The sequence below is a fragment of the Geotrypetes seraphini genome, chromosome 4 (assembly GCF_902459505.1).
Source record: "Geotrypetes seraphini chromosome 4, aGeoSer1.1, whole genome shotgun sequence".
Lineage (NCBI taxonomy): Eukaryota > Metazoa > Chordata > Amphibia > Gymnophiona > Dermophiidae > Geotrypetes > Geotrypetes seraphini.
Genome location: NC_047087.1, coordinates 233,173,072 through 233,198,710, shown reverse-complemented (window position 1 = coordinate 233,198,710; position 25,639 = coordinate 233,173,072). Strand labels below are relative to the sequence as shown.

Sequence of the window (25,639 nt, the reverse complement as noted above, 5' to 3'; positions counted from 1 at the left end):
TAGGCTGGGACAGGAGGGATCCCTCCCGTCCTGGCTGATACTAACAATTTTTACCCCACCCTTCCCCTCTGCATACCTTTTCCCTGGTGGTCCAGCAGTGTATCCCACGCTGAGCCCCATCTGCTGATCTCGCAGCCAGCGGCACACCTGGTCCGGCACGCAGGAGCAAGGTTTTCGAGCTCCTGCATGGTCCTACACCGCTCCCTGAATGGCTGCCGCAAGAAACGGCAACTCCTGATTGGTAAGGCCCAACTTTAGTGCAAGAAGAGGCAGTCAGAGCATACAGCGAGTGATTTTCTTCACAGGCCAGTGCTCTGGCTGCTCTCTCCTGCCTCTCCCGCTGCCTTCTCCAGTCTCCCCCACGAAAAACCGTATTTGCAGTTTTTCAAGATTCGCGAGGGTTCCTAGAACAGAACCCCCGCAAATTTCGGGGGAGTACTGTATATGCTTCTTTAAGATCTAGAGAGCAAAGCTAGACCTTCTCCAGACAGAATAGAAGAGTTCCTAACGAGACCATTCTGAATTTCTTCTTCACTAAGTATTTGTTGAGAGTGCGGAGATCTAGAATTGGATGAAGACCACCGTTTTTGTTGGTATCAGAAAATATTTGGAATAGAACCCTCGATCCCTCTCCTGCAGAGGTACTCTCTCAATGGCATTGAGTTGGAGGAGGGCTGAGAGTTCTTGATGAAGGAGGATGGTCTTTTGGGAGTTAAAGAAGACTCTTTTGGAGGATGGGTTGAAGATACTTTTTGGAGCTGGAGAGCATAACCTTATCTCACAACCTGTAGGGTCTAGGTGTCTGATGTGATATAGGCCCAACGATGATAGAAATGAAGAAGACAACCTCCAGTTGGAAGAGTCTGAGGACAAGGTTGTTGGATGCTGGCCAGGCTCTCTAGGAGAAAGTCAAAATGACAGCTGGGTTTTTTGATGAGACTGGAGTTGGGTCTTTTGAGGCTGCTGTTGCCTAGACCGCCTCTGTGTTGGAGAACTGGAGGAAGAGGTGGACGGAATATACTTCTGTCTAGAATAATAAGAAGAGCACGTAGGGTTGTAAAAGCGCTTGACAGAGGTTTTGAAGCAGATAGAGTGGACATTGACTGTTCATGTCTGGTGATCTTAGGGTGGCTTCTATTTTCTCCCCAAAGGTTCAGCCACCAAGCATGGTAAGTTTGCTAAATGGTCTTGAACATTAGCATCCAGGTCTGATATTCTGAGCCATACTTGTCTCCTTATAGCAATGATCAGTGCAGACGCGCTGGAGGTGATATTAATGACGTCAAACACTGACCTAGCCATATATTTTCTTGTTTCCAGGAGATTAGTGAGATGTTAAAAAGTATTGAATTTAGTTTAGATTTCTTATGCTTTCAGGCAGACTTCCTGGGTCACCAGGCCGCGCAGTGGTATAAATTATTATCTGGCTATTTGAATAAGAAACCAAAGACTGGATTTAGAGATATTTGGAGCATTGAGATTAAGCATCAAATTAATGCATCTCAATGGCCACGTATTTGGTCCTGGAGGATGAAGTGTACAATGTCTGCATCTATGAGGCAAACATGTTTTTTCCTGTTGCATAGAGCACTCTGGACCCCTGTTCGTTTACAAAAATTGGATTGCTCTAAGTCTTTTAGATGTTGGCATTGTCATCTTGAGGCTGGAACTTTAAATCATTTATTGTTTTATTGTCCATTTATTAAAGCTTTTTGGAAGTCAATTTGGGGTCAAATAAAAATCAAATAAATTGTATGCTAGAAAATCATGTAGCATTATCATATGACACAATTTTATTTGGCATGTCTATGAGAGCTAAAAGTCAATTATCCTCTAATAGTAATAAACTTTTAATGATTTTAACAGGAGTTGCCATTCAGCAAATAACATATAATTGGAAAGATTGTAAAAGATTAAATTATTGTTTTTGGTGGAACTCGGTGTGTCACATGTATAAAATGGAAAGAGCGCTAGCAGTTCAAAAAGGATATTTTAATAAATTTAAGGATGTGTGGGGGCCATTAATAAGTTATTATAATGAATAATCAGCATTTTTCCCTACTTAATATATATTGTTTGAGGGTGGGGGGTGGGTTTGTGACTTTCACTAATAAATTATAGAACAAATGGTATATGTTATTATATTATGTAATATATTTTTGTTTGATTACAATTTGGGGGGGGGGGGTTGGGGTAAAATCTTTTTCTTGAGAAATTGTAGAGTTTCAAGTGATGTTGTATATTGATTGATGATTTTTCTGTATACTTGTTGAAAAATCTAAAATGAATAAAGATTTATAAAAAAAAAAAGTAGTGAATTGGTCATCTGGATAGTTGTTGCACCGATGACTTCATATAAAAAGTCATATAGAAATTATAGCTTAAGATTCTACTGGAGAGCATGGAATTCTGAAAGAGCCTGTGACTAAACTTATCCATTGTGTGTCCTTCCCTTCCTGGAAGGGTGTTGGCATAGGTTCTTTGAGCTGTTAGATTTCTTTTCTTTTTTTTTTTATTCTTTATTTATAATTTTTAAACATTTGACAATAATATCAGTCAAAAAACAAAAATACAATGACTTGAAATAATTTTTGTCAACAAGAATCAAATACTCTTGATCCATAATTTTAAGGTAATAAACAATAATTGTCAAAGTATAGTTAGTCCACAATTACTGAAGACGGAACTAAAGAATAGACTGAGTAACATCATCAGGAAAACTCAAAGGGGAAAATAAAGAAAAGAACCCCCAGAACCATTTTTCATTGAGCAGAACTATTTGAATCCAATCCTCACGGTGAGGAGATTAGTTAACCTTTAATAGCAATAAACTTAGATAGCTGCTGTGGCTCATAAAAGACATATCTATTCTGTTGATATACCATTACACATTTACAGGGGTTAACGCAGAGTGAAAGTTTGCTCCTAGCTGCAAAACCTGCAGTCTCAAAAGCAAGAACTGTTTTCTCCTTTTCTGCGTAGGCCTAGATACATCTGGGTACATCCTTACTTTATATGTCATAAAGGATATCTCTCTGTACCTAAAAAAACAATTTGAGCAACCATTCCCTATCTGAGTCAATAGCGAGACAAACTAGTAATTTTGCTGGGACTTGGGCATCCATATTTGACCTCGCCAGGAAATTAGTCAAGTCCAAACTATCAGCAGAAAGATTCTACTGATTGGGACTCTGAAATTTTGCTTTCCTAGGCAAGTAATAAATTTTAAAGAGAGGTGAATATGGTGTCTCAGGTACGTTAAAAATCTCATTTAAATACCTTTTATACATATCCAATGCAGTAATAGACAAAACTTTTGGAAAATTTATAACCCTAAGGTTACACCTTCTAGTTGCATTTTCCAACATTTCATACTTGAAATTCAAATTACCGCTATCTTTAACCCAGACTAGAACTTGTGTCTCCAAAGATTTCAGCCTGGCGTCATAGTCTAATGACTTATTTTCCAGACTTGAGATTTTGTTCTTTAATTCCAAATGTTCTGATAGCACCATTGTACAACGAATAGAAAGTTATTGCATTTGACTGCCCAAAGAAGACTGAAGACTCGATATAGTCTCCCATATCGTTTTCATATTGAAGACTTTGGGTCTCTACAGAGGAGCAACTTCCACTCTGGGCTCCCCTGCAATTACTGTCCCTAGAGCTGCCACTACCAAGGAAATCCACATAACTTCCTCATCGTGGGTTGAATCTACTTCCTCCACCGGCAATGCTGGTAAATTCTCCTGGCGCCGCTCAGATTTGGATTCCCCGTTCTGATGGTGCATCAGGGAAGCATCTCGAGCCGGCCCAATCTCCGACAAGGTGACGTCCTCAATGGAGTACCGGTACACGTCAGTCAGTGTGCCACCTCCTGCCAGTAGCTGTGTTCGGGAGCTACACTCCACAAAAGCGTCCATCGGACTGGCTGGCAATGGTGATTCCTCTGGGAAGACCTGGAGTTTAGATTTCCTTTTTACCATCAGGTAAAGCTAGAAAAAATTTCTCCTGCCGACAGCGTCTCTATGTCTGCTTCAAGGCATCATCTTAGGTAAGCTCTGCCCTCGGTAGATTTCTTTAATACAGACTCCATGAGGAGAGAATGGTGCTGGAGCTGCAGCTTGTCAAAACCTGGGCATGACTGAATCCTGTAGAGAGTATTCAGTTTCCTTGGAGCCATAGGAATCAATAATGGTTTCTTCCAATTGTGCAACATGATGTCTTTTGTTAAGTTGTGAAATGGGAACTTGAGACAGTTCCTTGGAATTTGCTCATAATCCAAAATATCAAAGAGTTCAGCTCTGGATTCAGATTCTGACTCAAGTTTGATTGGCAGATCTTGACCCATCTGTTATATAAACTTGTTGAACGAGAGACTCTCCAGTGATGATCTCCTTCTAAGTGGTGTAGATGGGTCTGAAGGGATCCCATATGTCTTGTCAGCTGAGAGCTCCTGGCATCCAGAAAAAGAGTGGTTAGACAAGTCTTAATCATATTCTTCAAAGCCATGTGGAGATAGCGTTGAGATGGTGTCGAGAATGATGTCTAGTTGAGAATGTGTACCGACTATGATATAGAAGAGAGCTTCTAGATCTTTTTCAGTGATGATTTGATGTTGAAGAAGTACTTTAACGTCTGGATGTTCTTCTCCTTGATCTCGATTGATGTCAATGGGAAGTGCGAGATCTGGTCCTCGAGGCCCGTTTAAGTCAATGATCAAGCTGGGCTGGTACCGATTGTGTCATCGCAGGGGCTTGAGCTACTTGTGTCCGCAGCATATTAGCCAACTCCCCTTTTAGAATTTATTTTATCTCCTTACACAAAGAGATCATCGGTATCATGGTGGTCTGTAAAGTAGGTGCCACATTGTGGCTAGTCATTGATGACCTTGCTGATGAGGCACACCTTTGAAGAGACAGAAGAATAAGGCTAGTTTAAGGCTCCCAGGGGCCTTAAGCAAGCTGGGCTAATCAAAGCCTCAGGCCCCTCCCTGGTGAATCCCAGGATGCACGGGGGAGGGGAAGGCCCATTTTGAAGAGGTGGGCCAGCTGGCTAGAGGAAGTAGGCATCCCTCCAGTCAACTATCTAATTCAAGGTACAGGGAAAGGGGTCAGAGTCAGGAGGATGTTGTGTGGCAGCGGTAGAGAATAGGCGTCTCTCCCACTGCTGGGGGGGGGTTCGCTTGGCAGCGGAAGAGAATAGGCATCTTTCCTGTTGCTGGGGTGCAGTTCACTTGGCAGTGGGAGAAAGTGGGCATCTCTCCTGCTGCTGGGGTGCGGTTTACTTGGCAGCAGGAGAGAGTGGGCATCTCTCCCACTGCTGGGGTTTTAAACAGTCAGTGCTGTAACTACCAGTATTCCTTGACCAACCGCTGAGTTTTGTCGCCAAAAGTTGACGCCACTCTTAGAAAATGACTTGGCGATTTTAAAGAGTGCTCATTTTAATGTTGAAGAGCCCATATGCATGGCAGTGTCAGAAACTGCTAGAAAGCTCGCTAAAGACAGAGCTAAGCCATTTTGATAATCCGCCACTAAAATGCATGCAGGCTAAACCGTTGGAAACCAGTTTAGTGGCCACATTAAAAGTTTTGAGAATCTGAGCCTCAGTTTGGAGTTCTTGAAGAATTGCTATATACTCTTGTGTTTTTATTAAATTACACATGCACAGTGTACTTAAAGAGAATATGCATACATTTGACATCTTCAAAGCAAGCATAAATATGGACAAGAGCGTTTGGGTACTGCTGGGGGTCATTATACAACCCTGTTTTATTAAAGCACATAGACACCTTTGTTGCTGTTATAAAACAAGTCAAAAATAAGCCCTTGTTTTGGATATTCTTGAATATTAAAAAGCATTTTACTAGCATGTATTGATTTGACATTCCTAGGTTGCACAGTATATTAAGTTTGAAATGCCGGTGCTGGACAGTTTTGTTGAAAAGCTGAAGGAGGAAGAAGAGAGAGAAATTACCAAACTGATGTTGAGGTAAAACTAATCTTACAGCATGGAAAATGTAGAGTTGCATTCTGTGAGCTGAAATTCCATTCTTCTGCTTATCAAATATTTTGGGTGTATGAGCAAATGACATTTGAATGCATGTACCCAATTTCTTTTTCGTTTTTCCTGGACTAATACTACCTCCTCCTCTTCCTTTTTGGAACCAATGTTGGAGATAATGACACCCTGAGTCTTCAGTTCTTTACCTGGGGATTTTCTCCCATTTTAATAGACCCACCTTTTCGCTAGTCCTGCTCTAGTCAGTGCTTCTGAAACCAGAGATTATGTACCAGGCTCTTGCCAGGACCCTCCATCATGGACTCTGAATCCAGCCACTTTAATGATGAGTATTGCTCCTTTCCCCTGGTGTTGTGAATGCTACCACTGCAGTATTTCCAGCCCCAATCAACCTGCAGTGCAGGAAATCTGATCAAGAAATTGAACTAGAACTCCGAATAGCAGCACTTATCCATTGGGTAAGCACCATCTGCATAATTTGTAATTAATGTCAAGACAAAGTTCTTAAAAAATTAAAAACCTTAATATTTAATGTTTGGATCACTGAAAAAAATAACACTTGAAATGAAAAAAATAATATTTTAGCTTTAGTTTAGTTTATTTGAAACTTAGTATAGCTACTTGGTGTACCACTGATGCAGTTTACAATGTGTATATTTAAAAAAATCAATGAGCAAGAAAAGGAATACATTAACATCTATAGGAAAGACTAGTGTTTAAGCCCGTTACATTAACGGGTGCTAGTAAAGCCTCCTTTCCTCACATGTCCCCTGTTTTCAGCCCAGCTCCAGCTCCAAACCCATTTTTAGCCCCCCCCCCCCCCCGCCCCTTTCTCCCATCTGTTCCCTTTCAGCCCCAGCCCCCTTTTCTAACCAGCAGCATTTCCCTCCCCACCCCACTTCCCTGTGCAGTAACAGCATACCCTCCCCCTCCATTTCCCTGTCCAGCAGCATCTCTTCCCTGCTCCCCCAGTCCAGTAGCACCTCTTTCCTGTTCCCCCAGTCCAGTAACACCTCTTCCATGTTCCCCCTGTCCCTCTTCCCTGCTCTCCCAGTCCAGTAGAACCTCTTCCATGCTCCCCCGGTCCAGCAGCACCCCTTCCCTGCTCCCCCAGCCCAGTAGCACCTCTTTCCTGTTCCCCCAGTCCAGTAGCACCTCTTCCCTGCTCCCCCTGTCCCTCGTCCTTGCTTCCCCACGTCCAGTAGCACTTCTTCCCTGCTCTCCCGGTCCAGCAGCACCTCTTCCCTGCTCTCCCAGTCCAGCAGCATCCCTTCCCTGCTCCCCCGGCCCAGTAGCACCTCTTTCCTGTTCCCCCGGTCCAGAAGCACCCCTTACCTACTCCCCCAGTCCAGCATGCAGCCTTATGAGCATTGCGGCGGCTTTTGCGAACCTCGCAGGCCGCTCTGCACCTCGGTAGCATGTTCCCTCTGACGTCAGAGGAAACATTCTACTGAGGTGCTGTGCGGCCTGCGAAGTTTGGTACAGCCGGACGCGATCCTCACGGGAGCAGCGGCCGACCCTCTGCCGAGCTTTCAGGAGTCTTCAGCGGCTCGAAACCCTCCTGGCAGCTGCAGGCAGCGCCTCAAGCTGCCGAATACGGCCACGGAGAGCAATCGGGGCGGCGAGGATGTGGGCCTTGCCTGTGCTTCCTCCATCAGTTGGTGAGTGAGGGCGGGAGGAGCGGAGTCGCCAGTGTTCCCTGCCGCCAGGTTCTAAAATAGAATCTGGCTACGGATCAGAAAACACGGTGGCAGGGATCATGAAACTAAGTGCGTATGCGCGCTTAGGGTTTTATTATTAGTGATAGATAGATGATAGATATAGCTACTGCATGCTGCAGGTCATGCACAGTGCAGACTAGTGCTGCCCGATTCAAATCTATTCACCGATCCACTTCGGGTGAATTGGTTCGAATCGATTCATTTGCACAAAAAATCAAACTCACCGATTCAAGGTTGGCCCCCTTGAGACCCGCTCACGTTCGAGTTTCCCTCTGCTGCAGCTGTTGGAGTCCTTCATCTAATGTAACTTCCGGTTTTGCAGAAGAAAGAACGTTGGCATGCACCTGTGCAAATGTGCGATCCGTGGTGGCAAGCATGTTGATTTTTTTTTATAGTTTTTGGCTCTTGGCTGGCTCGTTCCCCAAAGCATTTCTCCTCTCCTCCCGAGTCCCCACATCTAACTTTCAGAGTAAGTAAAGGATCTCTGTGCTGCAGTGCTCTCTTCTTTTCCTGAGGCCATGGAATTGGGGGGGAAGGGAATGGGAAAGCTGAGGACCTTTCTTTAGGGAAGCTGAGAATCGGGGAGGGGGAATATGGGGCCTATTTCTATGGGCATGCTCTGGGCCTGGGGAAGCTGAGAATCGGGAGAGCTGGAGTGGGGGAATATGGGGACTCTTTGGGGATGCTCTGGAGAAGCTGAGAATCATCTCTGTAGGCTGGGGAGGGGGAATATGGGGGTCCTTTCTTTGGGGAAGCTGAGAATCGTGGAGGGGGGCTGGAGAGGGAGAATATGGTAGTGCTGCCCAATTTCCTTGATATTGCCTTGTTTAAATAAAATGTTTAAACTTAAAAAGCTGTGTCATTGAAAATGAATCGAATCGAAAAATTGATTCAACAGGGTGAATCGAATCAAATTATTTTTCACTGAACTTGGGCAGCACTAGTGCAGACTACCCACTATACCCCACATTCATCAGGTATAAGTAACTCTTATATTGCATCAAGGAAAAGAAGTTTAAAGATTGTTTTTAAATATTGAAGGTGAGGATTCCATTCTAAACCTATTTGGGAGCTTATTCCAGGTCACATGACCAATAACACTAAGGGGGAAATTCTATAACCAGCGCCAAAATTTAGGCGTTGGTAGGCGCCCTGCCAATGGTCAGAAAAGGCAGGGTTGAAGCACCTACTGACACCTAAATAAAAGGCAGCTGAAACGGCCGCTGGAATCGTGGCTAGGAAGCTGCTTTATGCCGCAGAACGCCATAGTAGGCGTTGCCAATCCCTGAAGTGGCATTAGTTCGATCTAAAGTGGCTACCCAGCTGAGAATCATGCCAAGATAGGCAGCTGAAATGTAGGCCTGGGAAACCCTACCCTAAATTTCAGCCGCCTATCTTTGCCTAGACCACAGCAGCTGATTGGAGCAGGGAAATTTCCACTGCCCCCATCAGCTGAGTGTCAGGGATTCCCCAAAGCCATGATTCTGTAACCAGCACCCAAGTTCTGGGTACCAGTTACAGAATTGTGGTTTTGGGGAGTCCCTGCCGCTCAGCTGATGGGGGAATTCCCCTGCTACAATCGTCTGAGAGTGGCTGCGGCAGGGAACCCCCAAGCCCCACTACAAATCAGCTGGCAGGAGAGATGCCACTCTCTCCTGCTGGCACCCCCCTCTCCCCCACCTCCGTGATAACATCCCCGGCAGGAGGGATATCCAATCCCTCCTGCTGCCAATCCCCACTAACATCCCCGGCAGGAGAGATGCCCAATTCCTCCTGCTGACATCCTCCGCCCCCCCCAAACATATCCACTCCTTTCCCCATACCTTTTTTGTAGAAGGTCAGCCGGAGGGATGCTAACACCCTCTGGCCGGCAGACTCATCTCTTCCAAATGGTAGGCTTTTCCCATCCCGGTGCATTCTGTGATGCACTGTGGAGGGGCCTTAGGGGTCTGGCCAATTGAATTCTTAGGCCACTCCCAATTCATCCCAGAATGTAATGGGAAGGTGACCTAAGACTCCGATTGGCCCAATCAAGTCCTTAGGCACCCAGAATGCACCAGGAAGGCCCGCCATTCGGAAGAGGCTGGCCTGCTGACCAGAGGAAGTAGGCATCCCTCCAGTCGGCCTTCTACAAAAAGGTCTGGGTGGGTTTCGGGGGGTTGCCAGCAGAAGGGATTGGGCATCCTTCCTGCTGGGGATGTTAAGAAGAGGTGCCGGCAGGGAGTGCAAATCTCTCCTGCCGGCTGACTTGCGATGGGGTTTAGGGGTTCCCTGCCGTGGCCGTCTCAGCCAGTCACAGCAGGGGAATTCCCCCCTTCCCCATTAGCTGAGCGGCAGGGACTTTCCAAAGTAGCGATTCTGTAACCAGCGCCATTCAGCTAATGGGGAGTGGGGGGGATTTCCCCTGCCACTTTCAGCTGCTGCGTTCTAACGGCCAAGATAAGCGGCTGAAATGTAGGCCTGGAAATTTCAGCCGCCTATCTTGGCACGATTCTATAACCGGCACTCTGGAATTATTGGTAGGCGATCAGCAGCCACTTTTAAGGCAGCCATCGATTTGGGCGCTGGTTACAAAATCCAGACCTAAAGAAACAGTTCCTCATCTTGATAAATTTGTCAGAAGACTGGGATCACCAAAAGATTTTGATTTGCTGATCAGAGGATCCTAGATAAATAAAATACAGATAAGATCCTGTATCCTGTATCTGAAATCCTTGGAACCAGGCCTATTTCAGTTTATGAAACTTTGGGGATTACGGAATGGTAATGTTTAGTCAGAAAAAGACAGACCATAAAATTGCCACCAGACATTTCAAAATAAGGCAAACGTTAAACAGTGGGACCTCGGTTTGGGAGTAACCCGGTTTGCGAGTGTTTTGCAAGACAAGCAAAACACTCAGCAAACTTTTGCCTTGCAAACCGAGCATGTTCTGGTGTACGAGCACCTCCCCCCTCTCTAACCGGCATCGCACCCCCCCCCCCCCGAGAACCGCAAAGCACCCCCATGCTGAAAGCGGCATCTGTCCGCCCTTCCTCCCAAGCACTTGGTCCTTACCCATTCTGCTCGTTGTAAGTGTGAATGCGAGCTCCCGCCTCTTGCCTGGGCTGGGCCTTGAGCATCTGCTCAAGGCCTTCTGGCTCTCGTTCTTTCGGAGAGAACGAGATCTCCGAGAGAACGAGAGCCAGAAGGCCTTGAGCATGTGCAAATGCTCAAGGCCCAGCCCAGGCAAGAGGCGGGAGCTCGCATTCACACTTACAACGAGCAGAAGGGGTAAGGACCAAGTGCTTGGGAGGATGCCGCTTTCAGCATAGGGGTGCTTTGCGGTTCTCGCAGGGGGGGGGAGGGTGGCGATGCCGGTTTGGGGGGGTGCGATGCCGGTTAGAGCAGGGGGAGGGGGTGATGGAGCAGCGCCGGTAGGCTCGGGGGGGGGGGTTGGTGGAACGAATTATTCAAGTTTCCATTATCTTCTATGGGGAAAGTTGCTTTGATATACGAGTGTTTTGGTTTAAGAGCATGCTTCTGGAACGAATTATGCTCTTAAACCAAGGTACCACTGTACTTAAAACACAAATATGTTCCAAACTAGGGGATTGGAGCAATAGTGTCAAATTTTGGTTTTCAGAATTTTGGATAAAGGATCTTGTACCTGTACCAGTATTTGCACTAAAAATAGTAGTAATAGCAATGCAGTGGGCTGAGATCCTGGTGAACTGAGTTCAGTTCTCACCACGGCTCCTTGTGACTTTGGGCAAGTCATCTACCCTCCATGGCCCCAGGTACAAAACTTAGATTATGAGCCCACCAGGGACAGAAGTACCTACAAAAAATGTGTACAGCGCTGCGTATATCTGGTAGCGCTGTAGAAGTGATTTATTAGTAGGAGTGAAAAGAAGGATAAACCTATAAGCTGAATTTTGAAGACCAAAATCAGAATCTTAAATGTAATCCTATATGTAACAGGAAACTAGTTTTCACATTAACTGCTGTGTTTTGGATGATCTGCAGATGACAAATATCTAACTGGCAAATACCAGACAATAATGAATTACAGTAGCCTTAATATTTGTAATGATTTTTGTATTTTGTTTAAAGACATTGCTGGAGTTTGCCAGGTGACCAAGTTCATAAAGGGTATCTTGGCTTTTGAACTTATATCTCAGTGCATTTTGGTGTTTGTTGTCTCTGCTTATAACAGTTGAAATCGGCCCTGCAGGTACTATAATACATCAGGGTAGGGTCATCAGAAACCAAGGAATGGCCTAAGGTCTCTTTCCTTGAAATGGGTCCCTCGGGAGGCTGCCTCCTCTGAATCTAAAAAAAAAATTGCATGGTTTATATAAGTTATATACATTTTGCAGGTGTAATAGACATGAAAGGTAATGGGAGGAGGATCTGGAATCAGCACCTTCTGAAGAAAACATATTGGACATTAAATTGAATAAATCAATCTAAATTCTGCTCTATAGTGATCATTTTAAAAGCCATTTAAGCAGATAAACAAGTTTATATGCAGAATTGGCTTCTTTTAAAATTGTATGGACTATTACATTACATTAAAGATTACATTAGAGATTTCTATTCCGCCATTACCTTGCGGTTCAAGGCAGATTACAAAAGAGATAAAAAACAGAGGGTTACAATGGAAGAACATTTGGGAGTATATATATATATATATATATATATATATAAAGGGACTCGACCGTGTAAAAAAGTGTTTTTTTCTGAGGATAAACAGGATACAATAATCCTCACAATGTGGTGACGTCATCTCCCAGAACCCAATGTAGGAACATTTTCCTCAAGCATTTAGCTACTGAACTTTTGAGTCAACTGAATCAAACATCTCCGAAATGTCACTGTTGTGTATGACTACACTAATCTGAACAAGGCAAAGATGGAAGCAATCAAAATATGGACTTGGGCAACTGCTCATGGAATACTTCTCAGGGTGGTTTATTTAGCCCAGAATGTTGTAGCAGACAAGTGGAGCAGACTTCTTCAGCCTTATCCGCTTTGCATCCTATCTTCTTTCCACGGGGGACACTGAACATAGATCTGTTCACTTCCCCTCATAACTACAAACTCCTACAATTCTGTTTCAGACTCTTTGTCCCCAACCATTGTGGGAACAATTTCCTCTGTACATTCCCTCTTATAGGAAGAACGCTACTCAAACTTCGCCAGGATCAGGGCACCATGATTCTAATAGCACCTCTCTGGCCACACCAGATTTGGTTTCCACTCCTACAGCTCTCAACCAAGAAACCAAGGAGATTACAACCATTTACATTGCACCTCAATCAAAATCAAGGGTATCTCCTTCATTACAATGCTAAACCAAGAAACCATGGAGATTCCAACCATTTCCATTGCTCCTCATTCAGAATCAAGGGTAACTCCTTCATCTGAACCACTGATCGTTAGCACTAGTAGCATGGTTTCTTTCTCCGAACAAGTAAATTCTATTTGCCTTTCTACTGCATTATCTGCCTTCATAGAAGCGTCTAGGAAACTCAGTGCTAGTACCACTTTAAGTGGACATGATTCTCTTCCTGGTGTGCATTGCATTCTCTAGAACCTATCACCTGCCCACTATCATCAATACTAGATTAGCTCCTCCATCTCTCAAATTCTGATCTAAAGACCAATTCAGTTAGAGTTCATCTTAGCACTGTTTCACTTACTTCTGGGCTTTACACTTTATTTGTTCATCTCTTGCTAGTTCGATTCATGAAAGGCCTGTTTCACACCTCTGCCTAGGACTTGGGATCTTATTGTGGTTCTTTCTATTCTTATGAAGTTTCCCTTTGAACTGCTCACCACTTGTTCTTTGAAACTTCTCACTTAGAAGGTCATTTTCCTTATCACCCTCATATCTGCTTGCTATGTGAGTGAGCTTCAAGCTCTTGTTTCAGATCCTCCTTACACAAAAATCTATCATGACGGATTAGTCCTCCAAACACATCTCAAATTCCTTCCTAAATTAGTCTCTGACTTCCATCTCAACCATCCATAGTTCTGCTTGTTTTATTTCCTAAACATCATTCCCATCCTGAAGAAGCAGTGCTTCACAGCTTAGGCTGCAAGCGTGCTTTGACATACTACCTGGACCAGATTAAATGTCATAGGAAGTGGTCTGGGCCCAGGTGACACCCCTCACAGAGCGTTGGCGTACCGCAACTCCAAGATGTGAGGATCGGCTGATCATTGGAAATTTATGCGAAGAGTCTTTTTGCTTCACAGCGCTAGAACTCCGGGTGCATTGTACATGCTTCAACCTACCATAAGGGCATGAGTGCATCACCTGGGCCCAGATCACTTCTTGAACATAGTCCAAGAAAGGCCTCAACCTCTTCAGAAGATAATTTCCAATCAAAAAGTCCTCTCCTGGACTCATGGTAATGATCACAGGTGGTTTGACCTTCATCTTGCCCAGGTGCAGGGTAAGCCAAGTTTGGCCTACTGTTTTGATATTCTGGTATCCATAGGCAACAAAAGACAAATTGCAGGAGTAACTCGCAGTGGAGTTTGGTGACCTGGAGTAGCCTCTAAGTGGTGGAACAGGGTCTGAGTGATCAACGTCACTTCAGATGCCATGTTCAGTAATCCGGGGTATCAGAACCTGCTAGAGGAGCCATGGGCACTGTATCTTTGACCTTTGGCCGTGATATTACCCAAGAACTGGTGCAACCGGATGGAGTCCCACGCAGGAAGCAGCTCTGCATCACCACTCACATCACTGGAGTACGGTGGAGTCGTCTCTAGTATGGTGATGGAAGATGGCATATAAACAGAACATTTGCTTAGCACTGACCATGCCTACAGATGTTTTTGCCCACTTAACGACCACACTGAGCAAGTTGGCCATCGATATTCAACAGTACTTAACTATGCACTATCCTTGAATATGAGCTCTGACCACTTCAGTACCATCCAGGTACTGATGGGGTAATCTGGGGTCAGAGTCAGAGAAGAACCAGCAGTGATACAGGCACCTGTCATATTCAAAGCCTGTGCCCACATAACGTAGTATGCCTGTCTTTATCTATTTAGTTATGCAGCTATCAGCACGGAATATCATCACCTGACCACTGATATTCAGGTTGATTCCCAGACATGGCCCAGCTTTGAACAACTGGGCTTATCTCTGCTCGTGGCCATCAGGGGTTTAAAAATAGCTGATTGCTGCAGGATGAATATTAACTGGAGACTGTGTAGAGGAGCTTAGTTTGGACAAATCTGGGGCAGAATTGCATAGAACACATACCCAAATTTACATCTAAGTCTTCCAAACCTAGAAATCTAAGGTTTCAGCTAAAAAGTCAGCTAAATCTAGGTGCCTAAAAGTTAGGCTCTAGAATTTAGGCCTGCCATTCATTTACCTAGATTTATGATTCTAATTTAGGTATCTTGTGCTGAAAATATGTGCTAGGCTTCTAACATTTCCCTGTCCTAAATCTGTTCTGTTGACTGACACTATTTAGGAGTGTAAAATTAGACAAAGATGCTAAGGGGCTCAATTTAAAAACTAAACTAAAATGTCCAAAAAAAACACCTAAGGGCCAATAATGAAAACCATTTTCCTGGACGTCTAGCAAGACATTTCATCCAGAAATCATGTTTGGAGACGTGTTGTGGGCAGGATTTTGATGTACTTAACTTAAATGTCATGCGGTGATAATCAAACCTTTCCTAAAATGTCCTGGACAGACAGAGGTAGACCTGTTTTAGAAGCGACTAAGTGCCACAAAAGATGACCAGTGGATACATCACGTTATGAGCCCCCAATGCTAACAACTTCCCACCCCCCAAAAGTCTGAATGAAAGGGAACATACGTCTCTAGAACAGCAGCCTAGTACAGCATCACTCAGGTGTCTTAAGTAACCTGGTGGATGGGCTAGTGAATCATAAAAAGGACCCAGGTCCATAAGCCACTCTAACCACATTTATGGTGGAAAGTATGAGCCCACTAAACTGCCTTATAGGTGCCACCTGCAGCCACGAGGGCTATTGGGTCTAGTAGGTTTTGGGTGAGTTTTGGAGGGCTCACCATAAATTATAAGGGATATATGATGAGATGTATGTCTGGCACCCTTTATGTTGGCATGTCTGTGTGGCAGTCAATCACAATGATGGCCACTCCAAATGGTCTGGATTTGGACATTTCTGTGGTTGAAAATGGGGTATAAAGTTAAGCATCCTAAGAGTTGGACATCCTATTGGCTTAGAAGTCCAAGTAGGCGATTTTTTTAAAAAAAAAAAATTTGGGGACATCTAGCAGTTTGGTTTTCAAAAATGGATGTTTCTGTGCTTCTGAATTTGGACGTTTAGCAGGAAACGTCCAAGTCGGACTTAGATGTTCTTTTTGAAAATTGCCCTCCACTTACTTTTCAGGGTGACTAATTTAGGAGTCCAACTCTGTCAGGAGTCCAGCTGCTTGAATATCAGCTTCAGAATATTCCAAAAAGGCAGGAAGAATTTGCTAGGTTAAATTCAATTTACTATAGATGCATTAGAAGATTATTTTTCTTGTATGCAATAATATTTAAGCATATACATTTCAGTTTATAAATAACTGAGAGTTACAGTGTTTGCCACAAACTTATATCTATGCAGCTCTACAAACTCAATTATTTCTCTGTTTTTCAAAGGTTCAGTGCTCTTCGTTTAATGATACAGCAGCACTTGAAGAAACCTGTGGAAGATCACGTCTAACAGCAAATATCCCTAGTAACAAACCAGACATGTAGTAGAGAACCAATGACATATTCAGATTACATCTCACTTTGAGCCAAAGCCAAAGCTTTTTATTTGTAAAATCTATTGCACAAATTTCTACTTTTGTAAACAACTATGTTTTGTGACATTTTAGTTCTCCAGTTTTCATATTTATACATAGCAATGTAGAGAATAAATTTTTCCTCTAATACAAATATTGAGATTGGTGAAAATTGTGATTTATAATAGAAGTACATTATGATTTGATTACCTGGTTTAATTGTTTTGTGCCTGTTAACATGAGCATGTTTTCCCCATTACTGTCTAATAAGATGAAATGCATCCAGGGAAAGGTTCAGGGATTAAATTAAATTCAGAAATTCTGCATTTTTAAGGTCGCTATAGTACTTTGGGAAAGTTTACTGTAAAACAAAAGGACACTGATGTTAAGCAGCATAACCTTATCAGCAGAGAGCACATGCTATACTAGTGTAGAAATCTATGTACTAAGAACTGTTAAAATCAACATGAAAACAAAACTCTTCTTCACCACCAAAAGACACAGACCCCTTGTAGCAGACCTGCCCCAACCCATGATCTTTGACATTCAGTGCCTGTGATGTCATTTTGATTTTGCAATGAGACACAAAAAGTAGGGTATCAAAAGGTCAAGGAAGGATATCAGTGCTGAAGTTAAAAAAAAAAGTCTTTATCCACATGTTTATTCACACCTTCAAAGAAGTCAAACAAATTGGTGAGGCAAGACCTCCCTTGGATGAACCCATGCTAATACCTGCAATTACATCACTTTCTTTTCCAGAGATAAATAAAAAGAAAAATTTGACATCGATATGTGAACATTTCTTAAGCAAGAACTGAATATTTAATGGGGTGTCCTAATTTTTTCACATGACTATACTTGTATACTCGCTCTGCACAGGTGTACTGCAACAACCACCATTACTTTGGTGAAGGTCCGCAGTGCCGTGGCCAAGGCCATGAACTGGAAGTGTTGCTCCAGCACATGGAAAACTAAAAAAATTCCTTGCTATGGAAAAAAGGGAATATGCAGATAGGCCTCCGTCAAATCCTGGGAAGCGAGAAACTCCCCCGGCACCACTAAAGCTATCACTGACCTCACCATCTCAATCTGGAAACAGGGTATCTTGAGGGCTGCATTTACTGCCTAGAGATCTAGAATCAGCCTCCCATCTTCAGAGCCCCTCTTGGGCACAATGAAGGGTGACGGGACAAAAGCGCAATGAACAAAGCCGCTCCGACAATAGATAGCAGAAAATTGCGCGCAAGAATCCAGCGTGCCGCCGTAAAAGTTTATTTTAAAGGGCTCTGACGGGATGTGTGTGGGGAAACCCCCCCTCCACTTAGTGTTTGCGCTGCCCCCACATTATACAGAAAACTTAACTTTTCCACTGGGCAGGATGGACCCGACAGAGGCACTGCTTATGTTCTTATGTTCTTATGTTCCTCTATAAAGGGGGGTTACAAACCCAAAAAAATCTCAGGAAGGACATACAAATCTCCTAAAACTAATGAATTATGCCCTATTGGAAACCATAGGAGGGACCTACCTAGACACTACCAGGTCTACCCACTGCACTCATACAAAGACCCGCTCATTCATTTAACACACAACAAGAAAAAAGAAAAAAAGTGGAGAAAAAGCCTCAGTTCATCTTCATATGGAAAAAAACTCCACTTATAAACAACCAGCAGTGAGAAACACTATAGTAGCCCTCGTAGGAACCACCTCAAAAAAAATCTAGCACGCCAAATAACAAAACTTCAAAAAATGTGAGTAAAGCAAGCAGCACATATATGAGTCTCAAACACAGTCAATGGTAAGCAGGAAAAAACAAACAAAACACTTAGCTGCAGACAGTGTCCAGGCTGTCTTCCATGCATCAAAAAAGTGCAAGCTTGCCTGGCCCTGCAGCCACTCTTTCCCGACAGGGAAATCTCCATTTCACTGAGCTGCATCAGGGGAATGATTCCAGCCTACTCCACCAGCAACTGTAGAGGCTCTCCAAGTGCTCCAACTGCTCACATCCACACACATAGAAGCTGAGGCGTGGGATTCTCCAGCAACCAGTGTCTTCAAAATGGAGTACAGACTCCTCCCCTTTCAGTCAGACCAACCCCCAAAACCACCCCCAACAGCAGCGTGAACACCCCCCCCCCCCCCCCCCCGTCGGAGCTCTTTCAACTTTTACGGCAGCGCGCTTGAGTCTTGCGCTCAGTTGTCTGCTCTCTAATATCGTGCAGCTTTCTCCCGCACGCTTATGACTTTGAACCCTATGAAGTACATAGAATTCTTGCTGGAGACCAAGTTTTCCTCTGGTACTGGTTCTATGGCTTCTAGATCCAGCAGTCTTTGCACCGTTGCTCGGACTTTGGCCACTTTTTCCAGTTTCCCAACCAGACAATCTAGAAAAAGTTTCAGAGGGGACGAAACTCAAGTTTGTACCCATCCTGTATAATGTCTAACACCCTGTATAATGTCTGTGATGATCTCCACCCACGCTCTCCAATAAGCTAATAACCTCCCTCCAATGCATGGAGGCTTGGCTGACAGTTTGGTGTCATATCTGCTTCTTGGGAGATGTGGCGGAGCGAGGTCCTGAGGACTGGAGGTGCTTGGCCCCTCTGAATCTTTGTCTAGAGCCTTGAAAGGTCTCTGCGATATTATCTGGAGGCCTGAAAATTATTGTGACCTAACCCCCCTAGGGGCTTGAGGCCTGCTGTCCAGTAACGACTTAAGCTTACGAACCTGCACACTGGCCATCGGATCATCCAGAACTTTTCCAAAGAGTAAATATCCCTTAAATGGTAATTTACTCAAGGTTGCCTTGGAGGAGGAATCCTCATCCACTGTCTGATCCATAGCATCTTGCGGGCAGAGATGAAATAAGCAGACATTTTGCTTATGACTGAAGAGATCATATAGAGCATCAGCTACAAAATCCACTCCAGATATTTAAAAAACTGATATTAAAAAAACTGGTGATCCCTTCCAAAAGTTGTCTCCAGATCGCAGCGCAACTTGGGAGTGGCAAGCTCAGGTGACAAAGGACACCACCGCAGCTGCTTTTAAACCAGCGGCCACAGCCATGAAGATCTTATGAACAAAATCAAGCCTATGAACCTGGGCATCCTTTAATACCACGCTGCCTTCACTGGGAAGAGAGGTACGCTTTGTAATCTGTGCCACCAGTGAATCCACCTTCGGTGGAACAGATGATTAAATTCATCATCCATCGGATAGAGCTTTGCCATGGCTTTGGCCACCCAAAGGGCTCTCTCCAGGACCTCTCAATGGTCTCTGAGCATTTTGGCAATGTCTTGATGAGAGGGAAAACAGGTGGTTTGTGCCGCTCATAAGCAAGCACTTTGTGGCAGAGGACTGCGGAGTATCTAACTTTATTTTCAGAAGGTATTCCTTGATATTACCCTGCGCAGTCGGTCCTCCCCAAGATCAGGAGCCTCCACCAGATCCAGATCCGGCCCCACTGAGAAGCAGAATTTCATGTTACAAAGGACCCAGACTGGGAGAGTAAAGACATTCTAGAGATTACGATGAAACCTTCCACCCAACATGCAGTGGCGGAGGCCAACAATTTGCTAGGAATTATTTAAAAAGGGAAGGTTAAGTTATAATGCCTCTGTATTGCTCCATGATACGACCTCACCTGGAGTAGTGCATTAATTTCTGGTCTCCTTATCTCAAGACAGAGCAGCACTAGAAAATGTTCAAAGAAGAGTGACCAAAATGATAAGGGGGATGGAACTCCTCTCATGAGGAAAAACTAAAAAAAGATGGGGTTCTTCAGCTTGGAAAAGAGACGGCTGAGGGGAGATATGATTGAAGTCTATAAAATCCTGAGTGGAGTAGAATAGGTACGAGTGGATCAATTTTTCACTCCATCAAAAATTACAAAGACTAGGGGTCACGCAATGAAGTTATAGGGAAATACTTTTAAAACCGATAGGAGGAAATATGTTTTCATTCAGAGAATAGTTAAGCTCTGGAATGCATTACCAGAGGTTGTGGTTAGAGAATGACACGGTGGCTGTTACCCGCGGCTAACCCGCCAATAAGGTGTGGGGGAAAAAGTGCTCACTGCAGGTACGGGGAAAAGGCCATCTACTGCCCCGTGGAGCGGTGAATGGCTTTGTCCCCGCAGTTAAGGGAGGAAATGTGCGCAGTCACCTCCCTCCTTACCGGCCGAATCTACTGTATCTTCCTCCCTCCCCCTTACCTTCGCGGCACGTTTTGTTTTTAGAGCAACTTGCTCAAGCCGCCGGAGTCTGCCTGCAGTTGCGTGTGTCTGTGTGCAGAAGCTTCTCCACTGACACAACCGGAAGTTGCGTCAGAGGAGAAGCTTCTGCCCACAGACGTACACGACTGCAGGCAGACTCTGACGGCTTCAGCAAGTTGCTCTAAAAACAAAACGCGCCGCAAAGGTAAGGGGTAGGGAGATGCTCAGACCACACGAGAGTTCTGAAGGGTGAGGTGGCGAGAGGGAAGGGTGGTGGTGGAAAGGAACAGATGCTGAAGGGGAGTGGAGAGGAACAGATGCTGAAAGGAAATAGGGAACAGAGTGGAGAGAAGATGCTGAAGGGAAAGGGGGAGAAGACGCTGAAGGGAAACGGGGAAGGCAGAGTGGGGAGAAGACGCTGAAGGGAAATGGGGAACAGAGAGTGGGGAGAAGACACTGGAAGGGAAAAAAACAGATGCCAGACTATGGGGGAGCGGAGGGAAGAAGATGGGTGCCAGACCAATTTGGGGGGGGGGTTGAAGGGAGAGGCACAGTAACAGAGCAAATGGAAGACGCAGAGAGAAGACAGACAGTGGGTTTCTATTTCTATTATTTTTTTTTCTTTAGGATAAAGTAGTATATTAGTTGTGTTGATAAAAATTTATAAACAAAGCCCTGCCAGCTGAACATCTCTTTCTCTAGTTCAGCAGCCAGAACTTTGATTTATAAGGAAGAAATAAGCTAAATATTACAGTACTGAGGCTTGTAAGGATGCTGCGGGGCTAGTAGTTGCGGGGACGGGGTGGGACGGGGGTAATAGGGACAAGTTTATTCCGTGTCATTCTCTAGTTGTGGTAAGAGGGGATAGCGTAGCTGGTTTTAAGAAAGGTTTGGACACATTCCTGAAGGAAAAGTCCATAGTCTGTTATTGAGAAAGACATGGGGTAAGCCACTGCTTGCCCTGGATTGGTAGCATGGAATGTTACTACTCCTTGTGTTTTTGGCCAGGTACTAATGACCTAGATTGGCCACCATGAGAATGGGCTACTGGGCTTGATGGGCCATTGGTCTGACCCAGTAAGGCTATTCTTATGTTCTCTGTAGAAAGTCCAGCCAGCCTTTCCTGGTGCATTCTGGGATGCAACAGGGAGGGGCCTAAGGCTCCGATTGGCTCAGATGTCTAAGGCCCCTTCCATAAAGAGATATGGGGGGTGGTGAGGGGGGTCTAGAAGCTTGGGGGGGGAGAGAGTGGGGGGGTCTAGAGGGGGTGTCACCAGTTGGAGGGGTCTGTAGCCGGTTGGGGGGGATCAGAAGTTCTGGAGGGAGGGAGTGGGCATCCCTCCTCCCAGGGTTCGGGAGTTCCTATGGGAGGGAGTGGAAATCCCTCCTGGGAGGGTTCCCTGTGCAGCTGATCATAGCAGGGGGATTCCTTTGTCGTGATCAGCTCAGCAGCTGCGTGTTTGAAATAGGAGGAAATATTTTTTCACTTTGAGAATAGTTAAGCTCAAACGCATCGCCAAAGGTTATGGTAAGAGTGGATAGCATAGATGGTTTTAAGAAGGGTTTGCACAATTTCCTGGAGGAAAAGTCCATAGTCTGTTATTGAGAAAGACATGGGGGGAACCACTGCTTGCCCTGGATTGGTATCATGGAATGTTGCTATTCTTTGGGTTTTTGCCAGGTACTAGTGACCTGGACAGGCCACCATGCGGATAGGCTACTGGACTTAATGTACCATTGGTTTGACCCAGTAAGGCTGTTCTTATGTTCCAGTCTTCCTCAGACTGGACTTTCCCATCTTACGCATGGCACTTTGCTGGGAAATTGTGCTCTTACATTACATTACATTAGAGATTTCTAAAATCGATTTTTACTATTTGCAGAGACTCTCAGCGTGACACATCATCTGTTTGGTTTTATATTATCTTTTTCAATATTTGTTGTGACATATGTTTTTTCCTTTATCTACCATGGACCCCTGATGAAGGTTGTCCGATTTTTACTATTTGCAGACTCTCGGCGTAACACATCATCTGTTTGGTTTTATATTATCTTTTTCAATATTTGTTGTGACATATGTTTTTTCCTTTATCTACCATGGACCCCTGATGAAGGTTGTCCGAAACACGGACCGTGTTGGGTCCCCCGTTTGGTAAAAAGGTTTTAATATATAGTTTGCTGGTCACAATAAAATTCGCCTACATCGTTGTACATATCTGCAGTTTTGGTTTGTTTGTTCAAGGGTAGATCATTTGTCATTTCTAGAGTTGTTAAGAGTAAGTGTTGTTAAGAGTAAGAGTTGTTAAGAGTAAGTGTTGTTAAGAGTAAGAGTTGTTAAGAGTAAGTGAGGTTAGGACTGTTTCAGGAATTTCTTGAAGAGTATAGTTTTTATTTCTTTTCTGAAAATCTTGTAGTCTGGGGTGGTTAACAGAAGGTTGGAGATTTGGTTATCTAGTTTTGCACCAGCAGGGTCATGATCCCTGAGGGTTCCATGCAGTCCTTATTAATCATGTAAGCTTCAATCATCATATTGATTAATTCAGGGGAAACCTCTGACCAGGACGTCCAGATGCTCACAAGCTCCTTTATGGTGTTTTGCGGCAGTGCTTCACCAGGATGTGCCTGCACTGCTCCCCAGTCCAAACCTGGACTTTTTATCTGGCCCTTGCACCTGAGTACTAACATCCCCTGAGGGGCCACAGGAGGCTGAGCCAGTGGCTCCTCATCGTGGAGCATGGACGATCCTCAGATGGCCATCTATCACAAACTTGAAATGAATCCGAGGCATCCTGACCTGAGACCATCACACCTATTTTTAAGAATAATCAAGGTGTTTTGAGACAGTAATTTTAGCTCCATAAACAGCCTGGGGGAACTATTCTGGGGTCCAAAAACTAGGACTTTGGGGATTTTAGAGGTGGGGGGACCTAACTCTAATCCCAGAACCCCACAAAATTCTGATTTTAAAGACCCCCCTCCACACAATTATGTCTTCCAGGTTGTCACTGTGCCATGCTGAGAGCTGCAGACAACTTATAGGGAGAATCCCTCGGGTCCTAGAATCCGGACTGCTTGTGTATTCCGACTGCCTCTCAGGTCCAATGAACTAGTCAGAGACCTCAATCCCCACCGGCCCTGATCCTGGAAAACCCGTCACTCAACCTGTGCTCAATCAAGCCTACTGGGGACGAACCAGGGGCGAACCTTGCTCCCAAGGGAACAGTCTCTGAGCCCCTGAACTTTTAGTGCAGGCGGTCCAAGTAGGTGCAAAGCAAAGTAGTCTGTCCCTTAGAAGCAGACCCTCGACCTCAGTCTGCCCTCTCTCACAGCCAGAGCTGTCCCAAGAATGTGATCCGAAAACCCTTGCAAACAGAAAAAATTTTTAAAAAAAAAACATATTGAGAAATAAAATGAGCAGAAACAGGCTCCTACCATCTCATTTGTAGAGAAACAACTGAGGATTTGGAGGGCAGCCCAGAGGGATGGGAGGAAAAGAACACTAATGAGGTTCCCTACAAGCCACTGCTTGCCCTGGATTGGTAGAATGGAATGTTACTATGGGTTTTTGCCAGGTACTAGTAACCTGGATTGGCCACTGTGAGGGTGAAATAGTGGCTGTTGCACTAGAAAGCTGCTTTATTAAACATAAATTTTCTAAGTAGGTATTATGTACATTCCAGCTGTCTTTTTAACCACAAAAAAGAGCATTGTGTAGATAAGAGTAAGTTCACTATTGACCTGGCACTGACCCATCGTGCCCCCTTCCTTTTTGTCTACATATTAAACCCTTGTCCTTTTTAGCATCCACGGGGCTGTCACCTATGGATAATAGAGATCAGGATCACCTTATTGATTCAAAGACTCTACAGGAGAATGAAAAAGAAATGAGTTACAGCATAGTTCTTCAACCGCCGGTCTGCAGAAAATTCCTGCCGGTCCGCACAGGACCGGCGAGATCAACATCTTTAATTTCCTGCCGGTCCGCGCAGGACCGGCAAGATCGAGGAGCTGTAGTTCGCTTTGGCCCAGAGAGATAACGGGGAGCCTATGGCAGCCGTGCTTTCTCCCCTCCCAGTGGCTCTCCTTACTTACAAGCACAGCGATTCAGGAAGGAAGCCTTGGAGCTTTTGCTGAGTCGGCCGCCTCTGATGATGCAACTTCCGCTTTCCTCAGAGGCGGTGCGACCCAACAAAGGACCCGAGGCTGCCTTACTGAATCGCAGCGCTGTCAAGTAAGGAGAGTTGCTGGGAGGGGAGAAAGCTGCTGGGCATGGTGAAAAAAAGGGACAGCTGCTACTGGACCTGGAGAGGGAGAAGAAGAGATGCTGCTGGGAGGGGAGGAGGAAAAGGAGTCTGGGAAGCTGTTGGGCAAGGGGAAAAAGGTACAGCTGCTACTGGACCTGGAGAGGGAGAAGGAGAATTGCTGCTAGGAGGGGAGGAGGGAAAGGAGTCTGGGAAGCTGCTGGGCAAGGGGAAAAAAGGGACAGCTGCTACTGGACCTGGAGAGGGATACGGAGAGATGCTACTAGGAGGGGAGAAGGGAAAGGAAAGGGAAGAGAGTTACTGCTGGACAGGGGGAGGAGGGAAGGGAGAAGAAAAAAGGAAGGATATAGCTGGCATGGAGATTAGAGGAGGGGAAGGGGAGAGACAGGAATGAGATGGGAAGGGGGATCAGCAGAGAAATTGAGAGGGACAAAGATGCTAGATCTGGTGTAGGAGAGATAAAAATGAAGAGAGCAGTGAAGCTGGAATGAATCATGTAAAAAGGAGAAAGGGGGCATAGGCTGGATGGAAAGGGGAGAGGGGCATAGAAAGAAGACAAATACCACATGGAAGGGGGAGAGGTCAGACAGTAGATGGAAGGGACAGATGCTGGATTGAAGAGACAGAGAGGGCAGACG

General features: G+C 44.9%; 1 protein-coding gene across 4 annotated transcripts in view; it reads left to right on the top strand.

Annotated features, from left to right (window-relative positions):
- The window catches only part of RASSF4 (Ras association domain family member 4), a 276,069-nt gene extending 259,118 nt beyond the window's left edge, over window positions 1-16,951 (top strand). For 2 of the 4 annotated variants that reach the window (XM_033943459.1, XM_033943460.1), the window contains exons 10-11: window positions 5,894-5,991; window positions 16,396-16,948. In XM_033943459.1, the coding sequence (XP_033799350.1) occupies window positions 5,894-5,991; window positions 16,396-16,459 (162 nt within the window). In that variant the 3' untranslated portion in view covers window positions 16,460-16,948. Of the gene's footprint in view, window positions 1-5,893; window positions 5,992-16,395 lie in introns of all 4 variants that reach the window. The other 2 variants (XM_033943461.1, XM_033943458.1) reach the window with 2 other exon arrangements.
- The last annotated feature ends 8,688 nt before the right edge of the window (window positions 16,952-25,639 follow it).